The sequence below is a fragment of the Ceratotherium simum genome, chromosome 7, assembly GCF_057802395.1.
Source record: "Ceratotherium simum simum isolate JZ-2026a chromosome 7, ASM5780239v1, whole genome shotgun sequence".
Lineage (NCBI taxonomy): Eukaryota > Metazoa > Chordata > Mammalia > Perissodactyla > Rhinocerotidae > Ceratotherium > Ceratotherium simum.
The window spans coordinates 75310458-75331921 of NC_141906.1; the positions used below are offsets into that span (position 1 = coordinate 75310458).

At 36.4% G+C, this 21464-nt stretch overlaps 1 protein-coding gene and 1 pseudogene across 3 annotated transcripts in view; both read right to left on the bottom strand.

Moving 5' to 3' along the window:
* Nucleotides 1–7838: 7838 nt before the first annotated feature.
* The window catches only part of LOC101389150 (olfactory receptor 8B3-like), a 30139-nt gene continuing 16513 nt past the window's right edge, over nucleotides 7839–21464 (bottom strand). The window contains exon 3 of one of the 3 annotated variants that reach the window (XR_015552750.1): nucleotides 7839–9110. Coding sequence is in view for 1 of the 3 variants with exons in the window: in XM_087433857.1 (XP_087289983.1) it covers nucleotides 19873–20833 (961 nt within the window). In the remaining 2 variants the exon portion in view is untranslated. Of the gene's footprint in view, nucleotides 9111–16929; nucleotides 17764–17796; nucleotides 20834–21464 lie in introns of those variants that run through there. The other 2 variants (XR_015552751.1, XM_087433857.1) reach the window with 2 other exon arrangements.
* Nucleotides 9754–12250, bottom strand: LOC101388876 (olfactory receptor 8C8-like; annotated as a pseudogene).

A 21464-nucleotide genomic window follows, 5' to 3' on the forward strand; every position in this document is an offset into this window, starting at 1 on the left:
ATGTGAATAAATAATGGCCAAATTTGATGAAAATTATAAACCTACAGTTCTAAGAATCTTGAGGAACTCCAAGCAGGAGAAACACGAGGAATACTTCTCTGAAGTACATGACAAAAAAATTGATTAAAACCAGTGATAAAGAGAAAATCTTAAATGCATCTAGAGAGGAAAAAAAAGGTTTTTGGGAATAAACAGTAGAGTTATTCTTTTGAATATTAAATGCATTGGGCTGACAGAAGCTCTCAAAAGAAGGTGACATGTGGAACAGATTTTTCCATTCCCAAAGGGAACAAGAAAAGTCAGAAAAATAAAAGGAAAAGTGGGAAGAAAAATAGAACAAAAGAACAAATCAAGGGGATTTGACCCTACTTTAAGTTGTATACACAATTTGCAATGAAGACATTTCTTTGAATCCTGCTGCCGATATGTATAGTAACAATATCGTTAAGAATGAAAATTCTTCTGTGTGTTTGGCACCTCTGTGTCTAGATCAGAAAGCTGTAATTTTAACTTTGTGTACTTATGAAACTCATCATATTTGTCCAGATTAGGAATAGCCCAAGAGACACAAGGAGTATGAAAAAATAATTTAAAAAATCAAGTGAACATCTCTCTTTTATAAACTTGCTCTTACTTATGCAAGGTGAAGGAGATAACGGAAGCAAAAAACGAGACAGAAAAAGCTACAAGGGAAATAATAAGACAGTTCTCTTAAACCATACATAGCACATCTATAAAAGAAACAAGGTTATGGACAAATCTCACCTTGAAAAACATCAATTAAAATTAAATAAAAAACTGGAAGTCTTTATATTATTGCTGCTTCTAATTAGAACATGCTTCTCCTCTGAATTTTAATCAGACAAATCGCAAGTAAAGAGAGTGAAACAGTAATCAAAAACTTCACAAAAAATGAAAGTCCAGGACCAGATGTCTTCTCTGGTGAATGCTACCAAACATTCAAAGAAGATTTAATATCTATCCTTCTAAAACTCTTCCAAAAAATTGAAGAGGATGGTATACTTCTTAACTCATTTTATGAGGCTAACATTACCCTGGTACCAAAACCAGACAAGGACAACATGAAAAAGGAAAATTACAGGCCAATGTCACTGATGAACACAGATGCAAAAATCCTCAACAAAATATTAGCAAACTAAATCCTACAATACATTAAAAGGGTGATACAACATGATCAAGTGAGATTTATTCCAGGGATGCAGGGATGATTCAACATCCCCAAATCAATCAATGTGATATACTACGTTAATAAAATGAAGAATAAAAATCACATGATCATCTCAATAGATGCAGAGAAAGCATTTGACAAGATCCAACATCCATTTATGGTAAAAACTCTCAAAAAAATGGATGTTGAAGGAAAGAATCTCAACATAGTAAAGGCCATATATGACAAACCCATAGCCAACATCATACTCAGCAATGAAAAGCTGAAAGCTATTCCTTTGAGAACAGGAGCAAGACAAGAATGCTTACACTCACCACTCTTATTCAACATAATACTGGAAGTTTTAGCCAGAGCAATTAGGTCAGAAAAAGGATCCAAATTGGAAAGGAAGAAGTAAAACTGTCACTATTTGCGAATGGCATGATTCTATATACAGAAAACCCTAAGGGATCCACCAAAAAACCATTAGAAATAATCAAAAAATACAGCAAAGTTTCAGGATACAAAATCAACATACAAAACTCAGTTGCATTTCTACACAATAATAACAAACTAGCAGAAAGAGAAATCAAAAATATAATCCCATTTACAATGATAATAAAAAGAATAAAATACCTAGGAATAAATTGAAGAAAGAACACTGAAAACTGTAAGACATTATTGAAAAAAAATCAAAGAAAACTTGAAGAAATGAAAAGATATTCCATGTTTATGGATTGGAAGAATAAACATGGTTAAAATGTCTGTATTACTTAAAGTAATCTAAGGATACAAAAAGACCAAATGTAGAGGTATTATACACCCTGAATTCAAAATATACTACAGGAGCTGGTCAGGTGGTGTAGTGGTTGAGTTCATGTGCTACACTTCAGGGCCTGGGGATCACAGATTCAGATCCCGGGCATGGACCTGCACACTGCTCATCAAGCCATGCTGAGGCAGCATCCCACATATGAAAAAATGGAGGAAGGTGAACACAGATGTTGGCTCAGGACCAATCTTCCTCAGCAAAAAGAGGAAGACTGGCAGCAGATGTGAACTCAGGACCAATCTTGCTCACCAAAAAAGGTATATATATATTATACTACAAAGCTATAGTAATCAGAACATCAGAACAGCATGGTACTGGCAGAAAAACAGACACACAGATCAATGGAAGAGAATTGAGACCCCAGAAATAAAACCACACATCTGTGGACAGCAAACTTTGACAAAGGAACCAAGAGCATACACTCGAGAAAGGAAAGTCTCCTCAATAAATGGTGTGGGAAAACTGGACAGCCACATGCAAAAGAATGAAAATAGACCATTATCTTACACCATACACAAAAACTAACTCAGAATGAATTAAAGGCTTAAATGTAAGAACTGAAACCATAAAGCTCCTAGAAGAAAACATAGGCAGTACAGTCTTTTATATTGGTCTTAGGAGTCTTTTTGATTACCATGTTACCTCAGGCAAGGGAAACACAAGATAAAATAAACAAATATGTCTCCATTTGACTAAAAACCTTCTTCACAGCAAAGGAATCCATCAACAAAAATGAAAAGACAGCCCATCAACTGAGAGAAAATATTTGCAAATCATATATCCTACAAGGGGTTAATTTCCAAAATATAGGAAGAACTCAACAAAACTCAATAACAAAAAACAAACCACCGAATCAAAAAAATGGGCAAAGGATATGAACAGACTTAATTCCAAAGAAGACATACAGATGGCCAAGATGCACATGAAAAGATGTTCAACATCACTAATTATTAGGGAAGTGCAAATCAAAACTACAGTATCACCTCACACCCATCAGAATGGCTATAATTAACAAGATAAGACATAACAAGTGTTAGAGAGGATGTAAAGAAAAGGGAACCCTCATACATAAATGATGGGAATGTAAACTGGTTCAGCAACTATGGAAAACACTATGGAGATTCCTCAAAATATTCAGAATAGAAATACCATATGATCCAGCTATTCCATTTCTGGGTAATTATGCAAAGAACATGAAAACACTAATTCAAAAAGATATATGCACTCCTATGTTCATCCCAGCATTATTCACAATAGTCAAGACTTGGAAGCAACCCAAGTGCCCATCGATGGATGAATGGATAAAGATGTGGTATATATATATACAATGAAATATTACTCAGCCATAAAAGAAAAAATGTGTCATTTGTGACAACACGGATGGACATTGAGGGTATTATGCTAAGCAAAGTAACACAGACAAAGACAGACAAATACCATATGGTTTCACTCATATGTGAAAGTTAAGCAAACAAACATGTAGATAAAGAGAATTGATTGGTGGTTAGTAGAGGGGAAGGGGATGGGGGAGGGGCAAAGGGGTAAAGGGGCACATACATATGATGACTGGTGAAAACTAGACTATTGGTGGTGAACACAATGCAGTCTATACAGCATCTGAAAAATAATAATGTAACCATGAAATTTATACAATGTTATAACCCAATATGACCTCAATAAAATAATTTTAAAAAATTAACCAGGCTAATAAAAAATATTTGAATAAATAATGGCCAAAATTTGATGAAAATTATAAGCCTACAAATTTTAAAGAACTCCAAGCAGAAGAAACATAAGGAATACTTCTCCAAAGTATATGATAACCAAATTGACTAAAGCCAGTGATAAAGAGAAAATCTTAAATGTGTCTTGAGGGGAAAAAATGATACACTACGTACAGAAGAATGGAGACAAGAATGACAACAGACTTTATGTCAAACAAAGTAAGCCAGTTGACAGTGGAGCAACAACTGTCGATTACTGAATGAAAAATACTGTCAGTCTAGATTTCTATACCTACCAAAAATATCTTTCACCAATTAAGAAGTAATAAACATTTATAAACATGCAAAAATTGAAAAATATAACTATTTTCTTCATAACTATTCTTTGTAGCATATGAAAAGCATAGTAGCAGAATAATGGCATTGCTTTTCTTTGCATGTCATGTCAACATTTTAAAAAATTCTGAGGTGGTAAAGTCTGAATTGGTGATGTTTTCTGTTAGTTATATTAAAACAATAAATTTGAAAGAAATATAAAGAGTTTATTAGACTAGTGTCCTTGAGTAGCCTTGTGTTCAAGTATCAAAAAAATTATAGCTTTAAAATTACAATTTATGTTTTTATGGTTAACAATTTAAATTTGCTCATTTCAATTGCTTAACCTTTGTGAATAAGAATTTTTGCAATTTCATCTTTTTCCAGCCAAAAGATATTTTGTAAGTTTAAGCTGAGTGATGCTGCATGATATGAGTGCATATATTCACATCACTGTACATGTCATAGCTATGGTTATAAAACCAGTCAAATCACTATGAATAAAACTGACATTTAGGGGAAAAGTAGCTTCAACAATAATATAAAGTTGTTGCTTCATTTAAATAAAAAGCTCAAATATTTCCTTGGATTCAAGTAAAGCCTGACCCAAGAGTCCAGATGATGTGACCAAAGCCTGGTCTCTTGATCCTTTTCTTGGCCCTGCTCTCAATGTAGGTTTCATTCTAACCAGGTTTTCTGCTTATGGTCACAAGATGGTCACTGAAAGTTCAATCCAAAGGCTTCCAGTTTCTGTCTGGCAAGTGCAAACAATTGAAAAGTATCACCACCAAATGTCTCAGATTTGGCAAACCTGATTACCAAAGACATAAAGGGCCACTTCATTCACTAAGACTCAAGAATAGCCCATGTCACTATCTTTCAAAATCAGTGGCTAACTAGAGAATACCAAAGAACATTAGAAATGAGAAGTGTGTGGGTGGGGACAATTTAGAAAAAGTAAAAGTTTAGTGAAGAACAGAGGGATAATTGGAGTTTGTCAATAAATTGAAAAGCTGAGAAGATCAATGAAATAATTTTAGGCAATTAAAACGGTTCCAGCTCATGCACTGAGAGATAGAAAAACAATAAGATACGATCAATTAAATAAATTTAGGAAATTAAGATGGAGCCAGCTCATGCATTGAGAGATGGAGAAACAATAAGATACGTTGAGAAAAGCCAGGAAGAAAAGAATATTTCTAAGTACTTTCAAAGCTGTATGAGCCCTTCAGAAGCTGGAGAAAACTGTTCAATTCTGGTAACCTGAAAATTTTAGGTTGTGTATATTTATCTTTATTTTTTATTATTTCTCCAGTCATTTCCTTTTGAAAATTCCAGCATGAAAAAGCTGTTGTATAGTGAAAAATAGTGTAGTGAAAAATAGTAATCAAAGAAGGGTCCTGGACAGTCAAAAAAAGGTAATAGTATATTCTGAATGGCCAAGCACAATGATTCAGGTATGAATCAAAGGGAGGTAAATCTAAGGGGCATGGGAAAATTTAGAGGGAAAGACTCCCACAGCTATCTAATCTCCTCTAGATATTTTCTCCAAAATATTTTGTGCATATATTGACATGATTCTGTGTAATGTTAAAGTAAGTCTACCAAATATTTAATGGAAGGAAATTTGTAGAAAATCACTAAGCTATGATATGTAGTACCTCACTTTTTTAACACTAAATATGTCTGTTTATACAAATATTTCTCCAGCTATGAAGACATTAACCAAAAGCTGAACTGTGTAGTGAATGTACCCAGTCCATTTACCCTAATGTAACTAAATAAGCTATTTAACAACTTACTTATATCTTATTGTTAGGCTAGGTTTAGGGATCTAAAACCCACGTGATAGAAAATACATCTATAAATACTGAATAAAATATTCTGGCAATATTTTATAACATGGGTAGAGCTTACACTGACTTTTTTCATTCTTTATTAAACTGTAAATGAATGTTCTATGAACTTTTCAATATGCATACTATGTTTGGTGATAGAATAAGACAAATCAGTATTTTCAGTATACACCATATCAATGTAAATTATTTAAAACTCAAAATACACTTAATTAAAACAGAATTGTCATCATTTTATTTATTAGATAATATTTCCAAATAAAATATCTTCATAATCCATAATGAAAATGTGTGTTTTCTTCTGGAACATATTTTTTTCCTATCAGGTTCTGTGAATTAAACAGCAATTATCAATCAAGAATTCTTAATAATTATAACCATAATTTTTTTACAATCACCACAACAAAAAATATTGAATGTAATATAAGTAATATAGAGTTTTAAATCTCTTTTAAAACCATCCCAAAATTTACAGTTGAAATCATTCAAATAATGTAAGAGTTTTTTGCTTTCATTGACAAATTTAATTTTGAACCAGTTTAGAACCAGTTGCCCTTTCATTTAAAATCCTTCAAAAATAACAAAGAAGCCCTTATTACAGAAGCTTGTGCATTCTTACAGCAATCATACTAGTTTTAAGTGGTACTAAGAGGATACACAGCTGGAAATGGACAGAGTATCTGAAATGACGAGACAGGGATCAGGCTTCTGCCTGTACCATATTCAGGATTCCTCTCTGGCCCCCATCACCACAGGCTGCAGCACCTATGGGTGATCACTGTGCCCCTTGGGCACCTGAAACAAACTCTTCCAGCAGCCCATATGCCTCTTGTCCACGATGGGCACTGTCCCTCTGCATGTGGCTGCTGTAGCAGGTGACCAGGTGGTGGAGCGCCTCTTTGGTTGGGCTTCTTAAATGGAGCAGCGAGTGCCATTTTGTCTCATTTTTTTGGCTGCTTGCCAAAGACACGGGAGTGTGATCACATCAAACCTCCCCTACTCTTGACCTCCCAGGAGCCCCTTTCTAGCTACAGTCTGCCAGAGCAATCAGACTGAACCCCCAGCTGGACAGGGACAGATTTCGCTGGCCTAGCTTCAATACCTTAACCTGTAACCCATTTGCCATGCTGTCTGCTATGCAGTGGTTAGAAAGCTCTGTCCCAATTTTCATTCATGGAGGAGAAAGAATGAGAACTTTGAATGAAATTATTGAAAATTTTTCCATTAACGAGTCAGCCTTGGTGCTATGGCAAATCGAGGATCTAATAGCATTAGTGATGGAATGAATTTAGTTGATGCACAAGCACCATTCCATGAGCACCAAAATAATGTTTCCAAAATTTCTAATGTCATGTTTTTCCTGAGAGTCAAACAGTGGAACGTTGCCATTTTAAGTCAATGTTATTTAACCTACTTAAAGCAAATTATAATTAATGTAATTAAATTTTTATGTAAAAAAGATTTTATATGCCTTTAACATACATTAATATCGGTTGAATGTAAGTCAAACAAAATTTTTCCAATCTAAATTGCTTATGGAGTAACTATAATATAACAGGAAGATAAGAAAAACGTATAGTCGCACTGCATAATGACGTTTTAATCAATGATGGGCCACATATACAATGTGGTCCCTTGGGCTAGTACCACGTAGTCTAGGTGTGTGGTAGGCTATAACATATAGGAGTGTGTAAGTACACTCTACTATGTTCGCACGACGATGAAATTGCCTAACATATTTCTCAGAACATATCCCTCTTATTAAACAAAGCAAACTGTATATGACAATGTCGATGTCTTTAAGAAATTCACCAAACTACATATACAAAATTTTCAACACTCAATAGTTTTAAAGTAAGTTTACATATTCTGAAATTATTAAAACATTGAATTTTCCTATTATATTAATTAAATTATATTAATATAAAAAAATTAGGGTTGAATTTAAACAATTTTATCTATAAATATTATATAATGTGTTTTAATTCAAAAGTTAAATAAATTAGATTTGCCAGGACAGCACAAGAAATTCAACCTGTAAAATAAGACTGCTGACTTCCCAGAACTGACCCAGGCTATTTGCTGATTCATACTCCATCAGGGAGTGCTGGTGCCCACATAACAGTACTCAGACCACAAGTTATGTGCTGTGCCTGTGACTCACATTTTGCTTTTTTGTTAAGTACCAAGGATTTATAGATATGGATATTGTACATCTTATTCTATGTCTTTATTAAAGCATGTGAACTTCTAAAAACATGTCCTTCAGAGTAAAATTCGAACCAAAGAGTTTTAAGCTATCGGTTTAACCAGGCACTTTAATGGATGTAGACAAATGAAGGATAGACGCAGATACTAGGCATTCAGATTCTACTTGGGGAATAAAAGTTTTAAACAAAATTATGACCATGAGATAATTATTATAATAAATAGAATTACCTGATTATCGGCTCTCTTAGCAGTAATTTTAATCAGATTTAAGTAAAGTTCTTAATTAGAATAGTTATCTCATAAGGCTATTCTCATAAACTGATGTTTTAGAACTTTACAACTCATGGTATCTTTGTATACACATAACAATTACAGAGGTGATTGACTACAACCTCCAGGATATGTCCTGTGAGGAAAACCTTGCCCTAAACTCACTGAAAATAGTAATGGACAGTGGACATTTTATCTTCTGTGTAACAAACAAAATAAAATAAATTTATAGGGTCCTGTTTTCTACTTTTTTATAAAGAACTTTTTTGTTTTTTTGTTTCCAACTGCTAGCATAATATCTAATAGGCTTGTTAAGGTGCACTACTACCATGAAAATTGTGATGCCTCACCAGGGAGGCTTGTCCCCAAACTCCTCACCCTCACTATCTCAGGAAATGATCACTACTTTAAAAAGATCATGATAAAACATTTCTTTGTAACTCACACTGTTTACCTCACTTTAAAATCAAACTTCTCAGGGGCAGGTGCATTTTTCTAATTAGGCATCAAACCTTGTAGACCATCTCTCTGCAACAGGCATCTTGGCTGAGGACATTATTCCCATGAAAACTCCCACTTCCAAGCTCATTCTGAAACAAATCTTCAGAATTTTTCTCTGTCCGTTCATAATTCCTTTCCCTCCATTTCTTTGTGGGATGAACAGTGGGTTCACAAACTGGGCTCTGCATCATCAGCTGTGTGACGTTGAGCAAGTCACATAACTATTTCCTCATCTAAAGAACAGGATAAAGAGACATTTTTTAATAGGATTTGTAAAAAATGTGACACAGTGTGGACCACAGGTCTAATTATTCTTTTAAGAGACAAAAGGAAGGAGATAAATTTATACATTAAAAGAATAAATTCCAATAGAACAAGGTTTCTGCCATATATTTTTGTTTGTTTTTTGAAAGCAGGAAACAAATCTTCCTTTGCAAAGTGGAACCCCTGTTACACATTTAGGAAAACAAAGAATCTTGATACTACCCATGGAACTCTATTCTGTAGCCAAGAATATCATTGTGTAATTTTTAATCACAATCATAATCCACAGATACATAGATAAGTTGGTGACAGTTTCAATTCTTTTATTTTTTTTGGGAGGAAGACCAGCCTGAGCTAACATCCAATGCCAATTCTTGTGTTTTGCTGAGGAAGATTGGCCCAGGGCTAACATCCGTGCCCATCTTCCTCTACTTCATATGGGACATATAGCATAGCTTGACAAACGATGCTTCAGTGCGCACCCGGGATCCGAAACTGCAAACCCTGGGCCGCCGCAGTGGAGGGTATGCACCTAACCACTATACCACCAGGCCGGCCCCTCAATTCTATTTATGACAAAATATGAGTTGATCAATGCAGTAAATAGAGGCATTCATTACTGGTGGGGATTGAAATAGGTGGGAAGAGCAGTGTGGCTCATTCATTCTCAAGCATCCTCAAGAATAAAAGAAAAAACCTTGGTTCAACAAGGGATTCAATTCCTTTATATATGTGTGATTGAAATTCCAAAACAAGAACCATTACTAAAAAAACCTGGAAAATTCTGGAAATTTTTACAGCTTTACCATGTCCACAATTTTTGTCATTCCTTCTCTGTTTGATTGCAATTATAAGTACTAAGACGCTTGAAACTAGCAAGGCTCTATGTAATTATTTCAGAGAAAGAAGAAAGAAATGAACTGGTCAGAAACATACCACTCCATGGTTTACCTTGGATGGGAAAGACACACAAGAAAAAACAGTGTTATCCTTAGATGGGAAAGGTTGTCAGCCCATTGTATGCAACTGGTAGCGGGTGAACCTTGGCACTGAAGATAACCCTTGAGTCCAAGACTAGGCCCATATGTTTACACTACATGGCATGAGAAGAAAATACTTTACAGTGGAAATCCTGCCAAGAAGACTTTAGAAAAACAAATGAAGAGAATAAAAAAAGAACCGGAGGAAGAGGTTGAGGTGGAGCTAGAACCGGAGAAAAACAGAGAAAAGGAGGGACAGATAGTTGTGCTCAGTTTGTAATTCTTTTCAGGGTTTTCTTCAGAGCAAGTTTCACATCCTTGTTCCTGAGGCTGTAAATAAGAGGGTTCAGCATGGGTACCACATTGGTGTAAAATACTGAGAAAAATTTCCCCTCTCCCACAGACCCAGCAGATGATGGCTTGACATGAATGAGCAGCCCAAATCCAAGAATAGACCAACCGTCATTATGTGGGAGCCACGGACGCTGAAGACTTTGGACCAACCTTTAGCTGATGAGATGTGAAGGATATTGAAAAGAATCAAAGCATAGGAAATATAGATAATGAGGCTAGATACTATGACAACTGTGCACACAGTAACCGAAAAGACAAATTCATTGGCGTAGGTGTTGCTGCAGGAGAGCTGGAGGAGGAGGAAGATGTCACACACGTCAGAATCACAAAAGATCATACACCCTGTGTGGACCATGGCACCAGCAAAACCCATCACATACGAACCAGACATCAGCAGAGAACAGATCTGAGAGGACACGGTAACCGTGTACAGCAGGGGCTTACAGATGGCCACATAGCGATCATAGGCCTTGGCTGTCAATGCCTAGCACTCAGAGTTGACAGAAAAGCAGAAGAAAAATAGCTGAGTCATGCATCCTGTGAAGGAGATGATGTTCCTCTCTGAAATAAAACTCAATAATATTTTGAAGGTAAAAACAAATGAATAACAGAGATCAATAAATGACAGATTGAAGAGGGAAAAGTACATAGGGGTGTGAAGGTGTGAATTCAGGACAGTTAGATTAATTAAGGTCAAATTGTCCACAACAGTGACCATGTAGTTCACCAAACACAGAAAAAACAGAAGCGGTTGGACTTCAGGTTGGTCTGTTAATCCCATAAGGATAAACTCCGTCACAGAGGAGTCATTTTCTATAGCCATTCAATTCACAGGTATGATCTGCAGGAACTGGGGTAGAAGATGACATTTACAATGGACTTTCACTCTATGTCTCCAGAGGGAGAGCTGGATCAGCTGATTTACAGGCTCAGGGTTGTCTGAAGACAAACAGCAAAGCATCTAAAGAGCAAGACTTTCTATGATTATTCCTGATGATCTTCATTTCCTCCTTTACCCGCACTCACATTGTTTCTCTGTCTAGAAAGAAATCTAGTAGACCCCCAATGTCTTTGCACATCATTTTCTCCCTTCTTCCCAGTCTACATTGAGGATCAAGGCTGAAAAGAGCAGTAAATAGATGGTCTTTCCCAGAACACTTGATTTATGCAGTTTGAGATTGGAAAGGAAATTATCACAACAAAGGTGATTCAACCCTCAACTTCCTTTTTCTTGAGGTGTCACTGCTGCTGGATCTTAAAGGTCCTTCAACCCTATTGTTCTGAGGAGGTCAAAGATGATGAAGGAGGCGTAATCTGAGGAGGAGTCCACAATTTCTATTAGAGAATTTGCCCAGAAAGTCGTCTTCACTTGCACGGAGGAAAACAACCTTAAATGAGCTCGACAACAATCAGTTGACTCTAGTGAGAATCTATTCTATGCTCGGTAGTTCTGGGAAAATTGATTAGAAGGCCAGAAAATTATTCTCTTCTTCATGATTTCCTTCCAAGTTAACTGAGCCCACTGCGGGTAGAAGTTACTGAGCCTATGTTTACATCCTGTGTCACAGACCCAACATTGGGTCCTTTGAGACACAATGTTCTACTCAGTTTATAATTTCACAACAGGAATTCCTAATACCCACTGCAAAGGAATGAGTGTTCCCTTTTGTCACTTTCTTCATCATCTCCTAGAGTCTATGCATAGTTTTAAAAGAGGAAGGTCTGGGGCATGGTCCTTGCCATTTCTAGCACTTTCTTAGAGCCTCTGACATTGCATTAGTAAAATACTAAATCATAGCTTTTAGCACTGTCTATGCTTGTGATTTCACCTCCATAAAGAGATGTAGCAAAGTGGTTCAGAGAGTGGGAGTGGGCTCGTCAGGTCAGACTGAGTTTAAATCTGTGCTTTAAACTCCTTAACTGTGAGACTGTAGACAATGATATAACTTCTCTGACCCTTGTATATGTATACTTTTATCTACTTATACCTATGTATGTCTATAAAATGGAACTAGTAAAAGAGCTATCTCATAGGGTTGTTTTGGGGAGTAAATGAGTTGTCACATAAACATGCCTGACACATAAAAAGAGCATGAGAAGTATTGGTACCCCTGCCCCTGCTCCTAATCCATATTCATTATATCATGGTTTCTCAACCTTGTCACTATTGAAATTTTGGACTAGATAATTTATTGTTGTGGGGCTGTCCTGTGTATCATAGGATACAGAGCATCCCTGGCATATACTCATTAGATGCTGGTAGTAGCCCCCCCTCACCAGTTGTGACAATCAAAATGTTCTCCAGACATTGTCATATGTCCCCTGTGTGGCAAAATCACCCATGTTTGAGAATTATTAATCTTTGTATATAGCCTGGACTTCTGCCAGAACTGCCTCTCAGACAATTCTACTCTATGTCTAATAATGTGCCTCAAGCTCAAAGAGCTCCAAGCTGTATTCAGTATTTTTTTATGATTCCCAGTGCTGCTCCTCCAGGTCATCATTCCCAAAGTTATCTTCACCACCCTCCAGGGCACTAATCCGTCAACTAAACTTAAGCACCTTCTTCTCACTCACCATCTTCATCTATTTTCCAATTCCCAGAGAATACACCTCCTTGAAAGACCTTTCCTCTCATTTATACAGCTTCTGCATTCTCTCTTCATTTCAAATTTGGATTACTCTGGCGGTTTTCTGACTTGGACTCCTACGGAAGAGGAGAATTTGAATCTTTTTCACACACCTCCACCATCACTGCACACACACATACACACACACACACCCCTTTCTCTACCTGATCCCCATTCCTAATTTCTACAAATATGATTATAATCATAAATTAGGTTAGGTCAATATTCCTGTGTTACATTACTAACGTTACTTTAAGCACTATTCACAGCTAATCTATCATATATTATGATATTTTGTTTCCATAATGGTTTTCGTTTGTTTTCTTTTCTTATTATTCCATAGATTTTTCCTGATTCCTCCCCAACTTCTTCTCCAGTTTTTGTAAATCTCTTCTCAGCATATTCAGTCACTGGTATTCAATTTCATCTTCTTAAAGAAGTCTTTCTAGATTTTTTGACCCACTCCTATCTTGATAGATTGTCTTCCAGCTGTAAAGAAAATCTGAAATCTTGAGATCTTTCTTTAGTGCTATAGCAGGGATTCCTTTTAACTCTATCGTGTGCTGGATCCTCTATTTCCTGGATCACGTAGCCCCTTAGTTCTCAGTTTTCTTATTTATTTTGGTACAAGACATACTCTGTTGGTTTCTTGAAAAAGATTCATGGAGTGCCAATTTTACTGACCTTGCATGTCTGAAATGACATTTATTGTACTTTCCTATTTATTGGCCTTTTACTTGGAAATAAACAACTAATTTAGAAGTGATTTTCCGTCAAAACTTTGATCGCATTGATCCAATATTAAGAAGTTCATTACCTCTCTGATTATTGAGGTTTTTTACTAAAACTGGCTACTTTCTCTCCATTATGGAAGCTTTCTAAGATCTTATATTTGTTTTCACTGTTTTGAACATTCAGAATATTGTGTCTTGATATGTGTCTGATTATACAGTAAGGTAAGCGTTAATTCAGTCTACTCAGGAAACGCGATTCCTTCAGTTCCGGAAAAATATTACTTATATAAATTATTATGTCATTCTCACTGCACTTTTTGTTCTCTTTTTGGATATTTTGTTGTTCAGAGTCTTAAATTCTGAATTTCTTCTTTTTTTTTGTTTTTTTGTTTTTTTGTTTTTTTGGTTTTTTTTGCTGTATTGTCTCTTCTATTTTCCATGCTTTTACTCTACTCTCTAGGGGGTAATTTCAACTTTTCTTCCAGGACTTTTATTTATTTATTTATGTATTTATATTTGCTTTCATTTCTAGTGTTCAAGGGTATATTTTGTTCCCTTACAATATTTTCTGAAGTTTTCTTCTGTTGAATTGTCCCTTTCCTTCAAATTATTTCTCTTTCTTCATGTTGCATATTTTGTACTAGAGGTTCTCTTTGAATGTCTCAGGTTTCTTTTCCAGCATTTAGGAGTGAGGTTCTAAAAACCTAACTAGCATCTCCATGTGAGGGCTTAGTGCTTGCCAACTGTGGGCTTCATTGTATAATGTCTCATTTCAATGAGGGAACTCAGTGGTAATACCAATAAGTCTTTGGTCATGTGCTGAGTCGGTTACCCTGAAAATAGTCTTCCAATATTCCTTATGTACATAATCCTAGCTTTCAATATTCTCTGAGCTGAGAGGAGAAAGAAGGCTAATGATGTCAACATTCATTAGGTGAAATTTCGACTTTCTTGGCCTGTTTTCGGTATGTTAAACTCTCCCTCAAATGTGCATATAGTCTCCTAATTTAGAGACTGTTTTACTTTGTTTAATGAATAAATCTCTAGTCTTTTACTGGGTGATAATGAAGGCAGTCATCTGGCTGCATGGAGATGTAGAGGGGATCTGAAGATCCTATTATTTCTTAAACTGACTTGAAACATTCCATTTGTTCTGTCTACACCTTCATAATTTCCCCCAAAGATACCTGGTGGCACAAAATTCTAGGTATATGAGAGATAATATGGTGTAAATCATTTATTTCCTTGGTTTTCACAGTTCTGTCATAATGTCAGATATTATGAGTATGCCAAATCAAATACTGCTCACTTACCAACTTTGTAGCTTTCAAAATGTTGTGGTTGTATGTGACTCTGTGATTTTTTGGTCTTCTTTTTTTTGGCCTTGTGAGTCAGTGCCATTTTTTAATTTCTGTCATATTAGTGAGTTTCAGGAAGAAATAGACACAAGTTGCCTACATTAAGTCTGCCATTCTTAAGCATCTTCTGATTTATTTCTAAGATGACACCAAGGGGCACATTAACTCAAACGGAACCTGGAGCCTGGCAGTGAAAGCTCCAGGTCTTCAGTAGTTCTATTCAGAGTAGATGGTGCATGAGGTCAAAATCTCCATCAATAGATTCTCTCTTTGCTTTAGAGATTGTACTGAGTCAATTCATGAAATGAACATTTGTTGAGCATTTAGACTGAAAGACACAGTGAACACAAACAGAATGAGATATAGGCCTTGCCTTTATGATTTCTCAGTATAATTAGAGAGAGAACCAAAGAAACTAAGATTTGTACCACTATTAGTTATGGTTAGCCAATCACAGTGCTAAATTCTTTAGACACTTTCTCTCAGGTTGCCCTTACTACCACCCTCTAAATCTGACGGCCTTGTCTCATATATAAAAAACTCAAAGCTGGGAGGGAATAACTGGTTGGTACAGGGTCAAAACAGCTATCTCCAGAGCAAAATTCATACTTAGGTATCTGTGAGTTCAAAATTGATTTATTTAATCACTACCCTATGCAAAATTGTGTGGCATGTGCTATCACACAGTTTTGTACAGGGTACACTCAGGATTCTACCAATTTAGTTGACTCACTTTCAGTGACAGGAATCCAAGTCAAACTTGCCTAGATAAACCAAGCTACACCAAAAAAGTGTCTGAAACTGGTAAGTCGAGGATGTACATGGCTTCTTATTTGGCTAGACAGGGCTAATCATTCACGATAGTGTGTCTCCCTTTACAGTTTTCGTACTGTTTGGTTCTACTCGGTGTTAATCTCACTGGGGCTCTTCTCTTGTAGTGCAAATAGAACTATCAGAATCCCTAGATGTAATCTTATGAGTTCAGTAACTTCAGGAAGAAAAAATAAAATTGTTACAAATAATTTTGGTAAAAAGATTATAGTCAAATGACTATTTCCGACTAATCACTATCATCAGGGTTTGGCATGTGCTAACAGGATTATGTCTTGTGAGGTGGTCAAGTCAGTCTATTAAAATGTGTTTCCTGTATCATATAAGGTCTAATCAAAAGAGAATTGGTTCTACAAATATTGCAAGAGGGAAAATGCAAAATGTTGTCACTTAAAAATATAAAAACTAATAAATTGCAGAAAATAGCTACTACTCCCAGGACTGGTAGAACAAATAGAAAGAGGAAGAAGTAATACTCAGATTCTAGAATCTAAGAGGAGAAGCTCTATAGGATTGGTGTTTGGATTATTGGAGGGTTTGGAGGTGCCCGACAGCCGGTATGGACCTCTGAACTAGAGGCTCCACCCAGAGGGTGCAGGGTCCAACGTGGAAGGAGACCAAGAAAAGGACCTGAAAAGTTCTTGAGCAACTCAAGGAGCTCAGCCCAGGTAATAAAATGAGACAGGATGGTAGAGCTGTTAAGAGAATGTTGTCCACCTACTGACTATACATCTAAGAGATACAGCATGTTAAGCACATTTTCATTCACATATTGGATGTTTGCACATCTTCTTTTGGAATGTGTCTTTCAAATCATTTGCCCATTTACGAAATGGTCTCTTTATCATTGAGATATCTTTTAATTTTTAAATTATTATATATTCTTGATACCTTTATCAGAGAAATGTATTGCAAAAATTCTTTCAGTCTGTGGCTTGTCAATGAAATTTTTTTTGTTAAATAGATGTTCTAATTTTAATGAAGTTTATTTCATCCTTTTTCTTCTTTAGAGTTTAGAGCTTTCTAGAATATGTCTAAGAAATCTATGCCTACACCAACTTACTTTCCTATGTTTCTTCTAGAATATTTATGTTTAAACTTTCTGTATATGGTTTTATCCACTTAAAACTAATTTTTGTATATGGTGTGAGGTAGAGATCAAGTTTAATTGTTTTCTCATGAATAGTTACTATTTCCAGTATTAATGGCTTAAAAGATTTTTCTTTCCCTATGGAATTACTTTGTTGCTTGGTTAAAAAGCAATTGACTGTATAAGTGAGGATCTGTTTCTCAATCTGCCATTGTGTTCTTGATTTATTTGTCTTATTTTATTAAAAAGCCAATCTGTCTTGATTATAAGAGCCTTACATTTAGTCTTAAAATCAGTTATGGAAGTCCTCTGTGTCATTTAGAGTTCCTTAAGAAACAGACCCCAAGAAATGATTAGACCTGCAAGAAGTTTATTTGGTAAATGTCTGTGAAGAATAAAATAGGAGCGAGTGGGAATCAGTGACAAAGGCCTTCAGATTAGGATGAAAGTCTGACACCTAAGAAAAGAAGAGAAGGGGCCAGCCTGGTGATGCCGCGGTTAAGTGTGCACACTCCACTTCAGCTGCCCGGATTTCGCAGGTTTGGACCCCAGGCGTGCACCGGCGCACTGCTTGTCGAGCCATGCTGTTGCGGCATCCCATATAAAGTAGAGGAAGACGGGCGTGAATGTTAGCCCAGGGCCAATCTTTCTCAGCAAAAAAAAAAAGAGAGAGAAGGAAGGATTGGATATGAAAATCTCAGATCACAGTGCAGTTCTAAAAAATCTCAGTCAGGATGATAAGAAGTCTTTAATAAAGATTGCCTATCAAAGAAGACCCATGTTACACAGAAATTAGGCAGTTCCTGGGGCCGGCCCCGTGGCGCAAGCCGTTAAGTGCGTGCGTTCCACTGCGGCGGCCAGGGGTTCGCTGGTTCGGATCCCAGGTGTGCACCGATGCACCGCTTGGCGAGCCATGCTGTGGCGGCATCCCATTTAAAGTGGAGGAAGATGAGGCACAGATGTTAGCCCAGGGCCAGTCTTCCTCAGCAAAAAAAGAGGAGCATTGGCAGATGTTAGCACAGGGCTGATCTTCCTCACAAAAAAAAAAAAAAAAGAAAGAAATTAAACAGTTCCTGTATTCCTCACCATGGTAAACATGGCTGGGACATCTCAGAGTAAGAGTGGACTCTGCCTGAACACTATGGTGGATCCAAAGGAGTATTAGCTGTGGACTTTTATCAATGAAGCTCCTCATAGCTGGCTCTCTTGAAAAGGAGCTAAACAGTACATCCATTGCTGCCAAATCCACCCCCCAAAAATAAATCATACCCCAAAGTTCTTTCTGCTTTATTTATTTATTATTGTGGTCATTTAAACAAGATAACACAATTCAACAAGTATTTCTCGCCTTCAAAATATATCTGACATTCTAAATATGCAAATGGGAAAAGCATTGGAGAAATAGGGAAATTATAAGAAACAGCATCTACTTTAAATATGTTTATTATCTTATTGGTGAGACACGGTGCTATGAAATCTTCACTGCAAAAAGTGATGATGTTGGGAAGTGGGCCATTTAGGATGTGTTTAAGTTATAAAGATGGAACCTTCATGAATGGGATTACTGCCTTATAAAAGAGGCTCCACAGAGATTACTGACCCGTTCCTCCATGTGAGGCTATAATGAGAAGTGCACGACCCAGAAGAGGGCCCTCACCCATTTATGCTGGCACCTTGATCTTGGACTTCCAGTCTCCAGAACTGTGAGAAATAAATTTCTGTTGTTTGTAAGCCACTGAGTCTGTGATATTTTGTTATAGCAGCTCAAATGGACTAAGACACAGGTCTTAGTCACAAAATGTTGTTAGGAATATAGTTTATTATCATTAATATACACCTTTTTACATGGTAAATCTTATTAGATAAGTAAAACAATGTGTAACATGTTTCTTGCAACTTACTGTGCAGTATTTTCCTTTAAGAGATAAATAACAAAGTTCTACAGTAAGAACTTCATGCTCTTTTTCAAAATATTTGATGTCATTTTAGATAAAAGGAATGCAAATTTTATAATAAGCCAGTTACCCCACTTTATTGAGATCCAAATATACATATATATATAATACCTTTAATCATACTCTGTTAATACTATCTTTGGCAATAAAAGGTGGTGTTATATGTGTTCTCTTCAATATTAAATGATCTGGGCTGATAAACGCTTTCAAAACCAGGTGGTATGTGGTACAGATTTTGCCGTTCTCAAAGGGAACAATAAAGGACAGAATATAAAAAGAAAGTTGGTAAGAAAAATAGAACAAAAGGAAAAGATCAGAGGGATCTGATTATACTTTAAGCTAAATACACAGTTTATAATGAAGACATTTCATTGAATCCTGTTCCCTATACCAGCAATAATATTGATAAGATTGGGAAAGCTTCTATAGCACTTGGCACTTCTGTGTTTAGGTGAGTAAGCTGTAATTTTAACATTCTATGACTTGTGAAGCCTCATTTGTCCAGATTAGGAATAACCCAAAAGATAGCATAGGGGAAAAAAAGATCAGTGTATTTGTTCATTTTATAAACATGTTATTAGTTACTTAGTAAACTGGTATGAGGTGCAAGAGATACTCAGGCAAAAAATGAGGGCAGATCAGCTATAATGTAAATAATAACACAAGTCTATCACACCACATATAACACAATCTGAAGAAGCAAAATGGCTATAAAAACCATGCTCTTGAAAAACATCAATAAAAACACCAATAAAATTAAATGAAAAATTGAATTTCTTTACATCATTGCTGCTTTGAATTAGAATAAGTTTCTCCTCTGGATTTTAAACAGGATTTTCCTCAGTGTAACTTTTATATCCTTGTTCCTCAAACTGTAGATCAAAGGATTGACCATGGGTACCACGTTAGTATAAAAAACAGAATAAATTTTTCCCAGGTCCATAGATCCAGGAGACGAATATGTAAGATACATGAATGCTGCTGACCCAAAGAAAAGAGATAGAGCAATGATGTGGGAGCTACAGGTACTGCAGGCTTTCGATCTCCCTTGAGCAGATTTGATATGAACAATGTTAGTGATGATAAAGATGTAAGAAATTAAGATGGTAAAACTGGGTATTGTGATATTAATTCCCACAACAATGAGAACTACTATCTCATTGACATAGGTGCTGGTGCAAGAGAGTTGGAGGAGTGGGAGGATGTCGCACAAGTAATGGTTGATGATATTAACATCGCAGAAAGTTAGTCTAAGCATGCACCCTGTGTGGGCAGTGGCTCCAGCAAATCCCATCAAATATGCAGCAAAAGTTAGCACAAAACACACCTGATGGGACATGGTGACCTTATACATCAATGGATTACAGATGGCCACATACCGATCATAGGCCATTGAGGTCAACATATAGCACTCAGAGATGACAAAAAAGAGAAAGAAAAACAGCTGAGTCATGCACTCAACATAGGGGATGATATTCCTCTTCGATATAAAGTTCATCAGCATCTTGGGAGTGAAAACAGAAGAGTAACAGAGATCAATGAAAGATAGGTTGAAGAAGAAATAGTACATGGGGTTGTGGAGGTGAGAATTTAGACCAATAAGTGTGATCAAGCCAAGGTTGCCCACCATGGTGACAATGTAGATCATTAGAAACAGGTAAAAGAGGGGTTTCTGGAGCTCTGGACGGTCTGTTAATCCAGCAAGAATAAATTCAGTCACTAATGAGTCATTTCTAGCCAGCATTCTCAAATTTGGAAATCTGTGAAAACAGAAGAAAATTCCATTAATAGAGAACACAGCTCTGTTCTTACAACCTCTCATTTGTGAGAAGGGGACTCAGACTGACAGAAATTAAATAAGTTCTTCTTTGCTCCATAGGGTCTGAACGTACTGCGGCATGCGGCACAACCCTCAACATTTACCGTCATGCGTCACTTAATTACAGGGATATTTTCTAAGAAATATGTCATTAGGCAATTTTATTGTTGTGTGAACATCATACAGTGAACTTACACAAACCTAGATGGTAAAGCTGACTAGATACCTATGCTGTATGGTACTAATATTATGGGACCACAATGGTATATGCAGTCCATCATTGACTGACATGTCATTATGCAGTGCATGACTGTAAATAATTCTGTCTTTTGTTGCATGAGCCACATGTGACATACAACTGCTTCTGCTTTTAGTAGAGGGTAAAGGGATGGAGTAGCTGGGGAACAAGCCTAACTACTGATGAGCTTCAGTAGTGGGAATGTATCCCAAATCACTCCCTCTCATTTCTCTGATCCTTCACTTCCTAGTTCCTAGTCGTGTTTCCAGTACCCTACTAGATACCTCAGCTCCACTGTGATGATCAACAAGCAAGAGAGGATTCCTCTAGGACA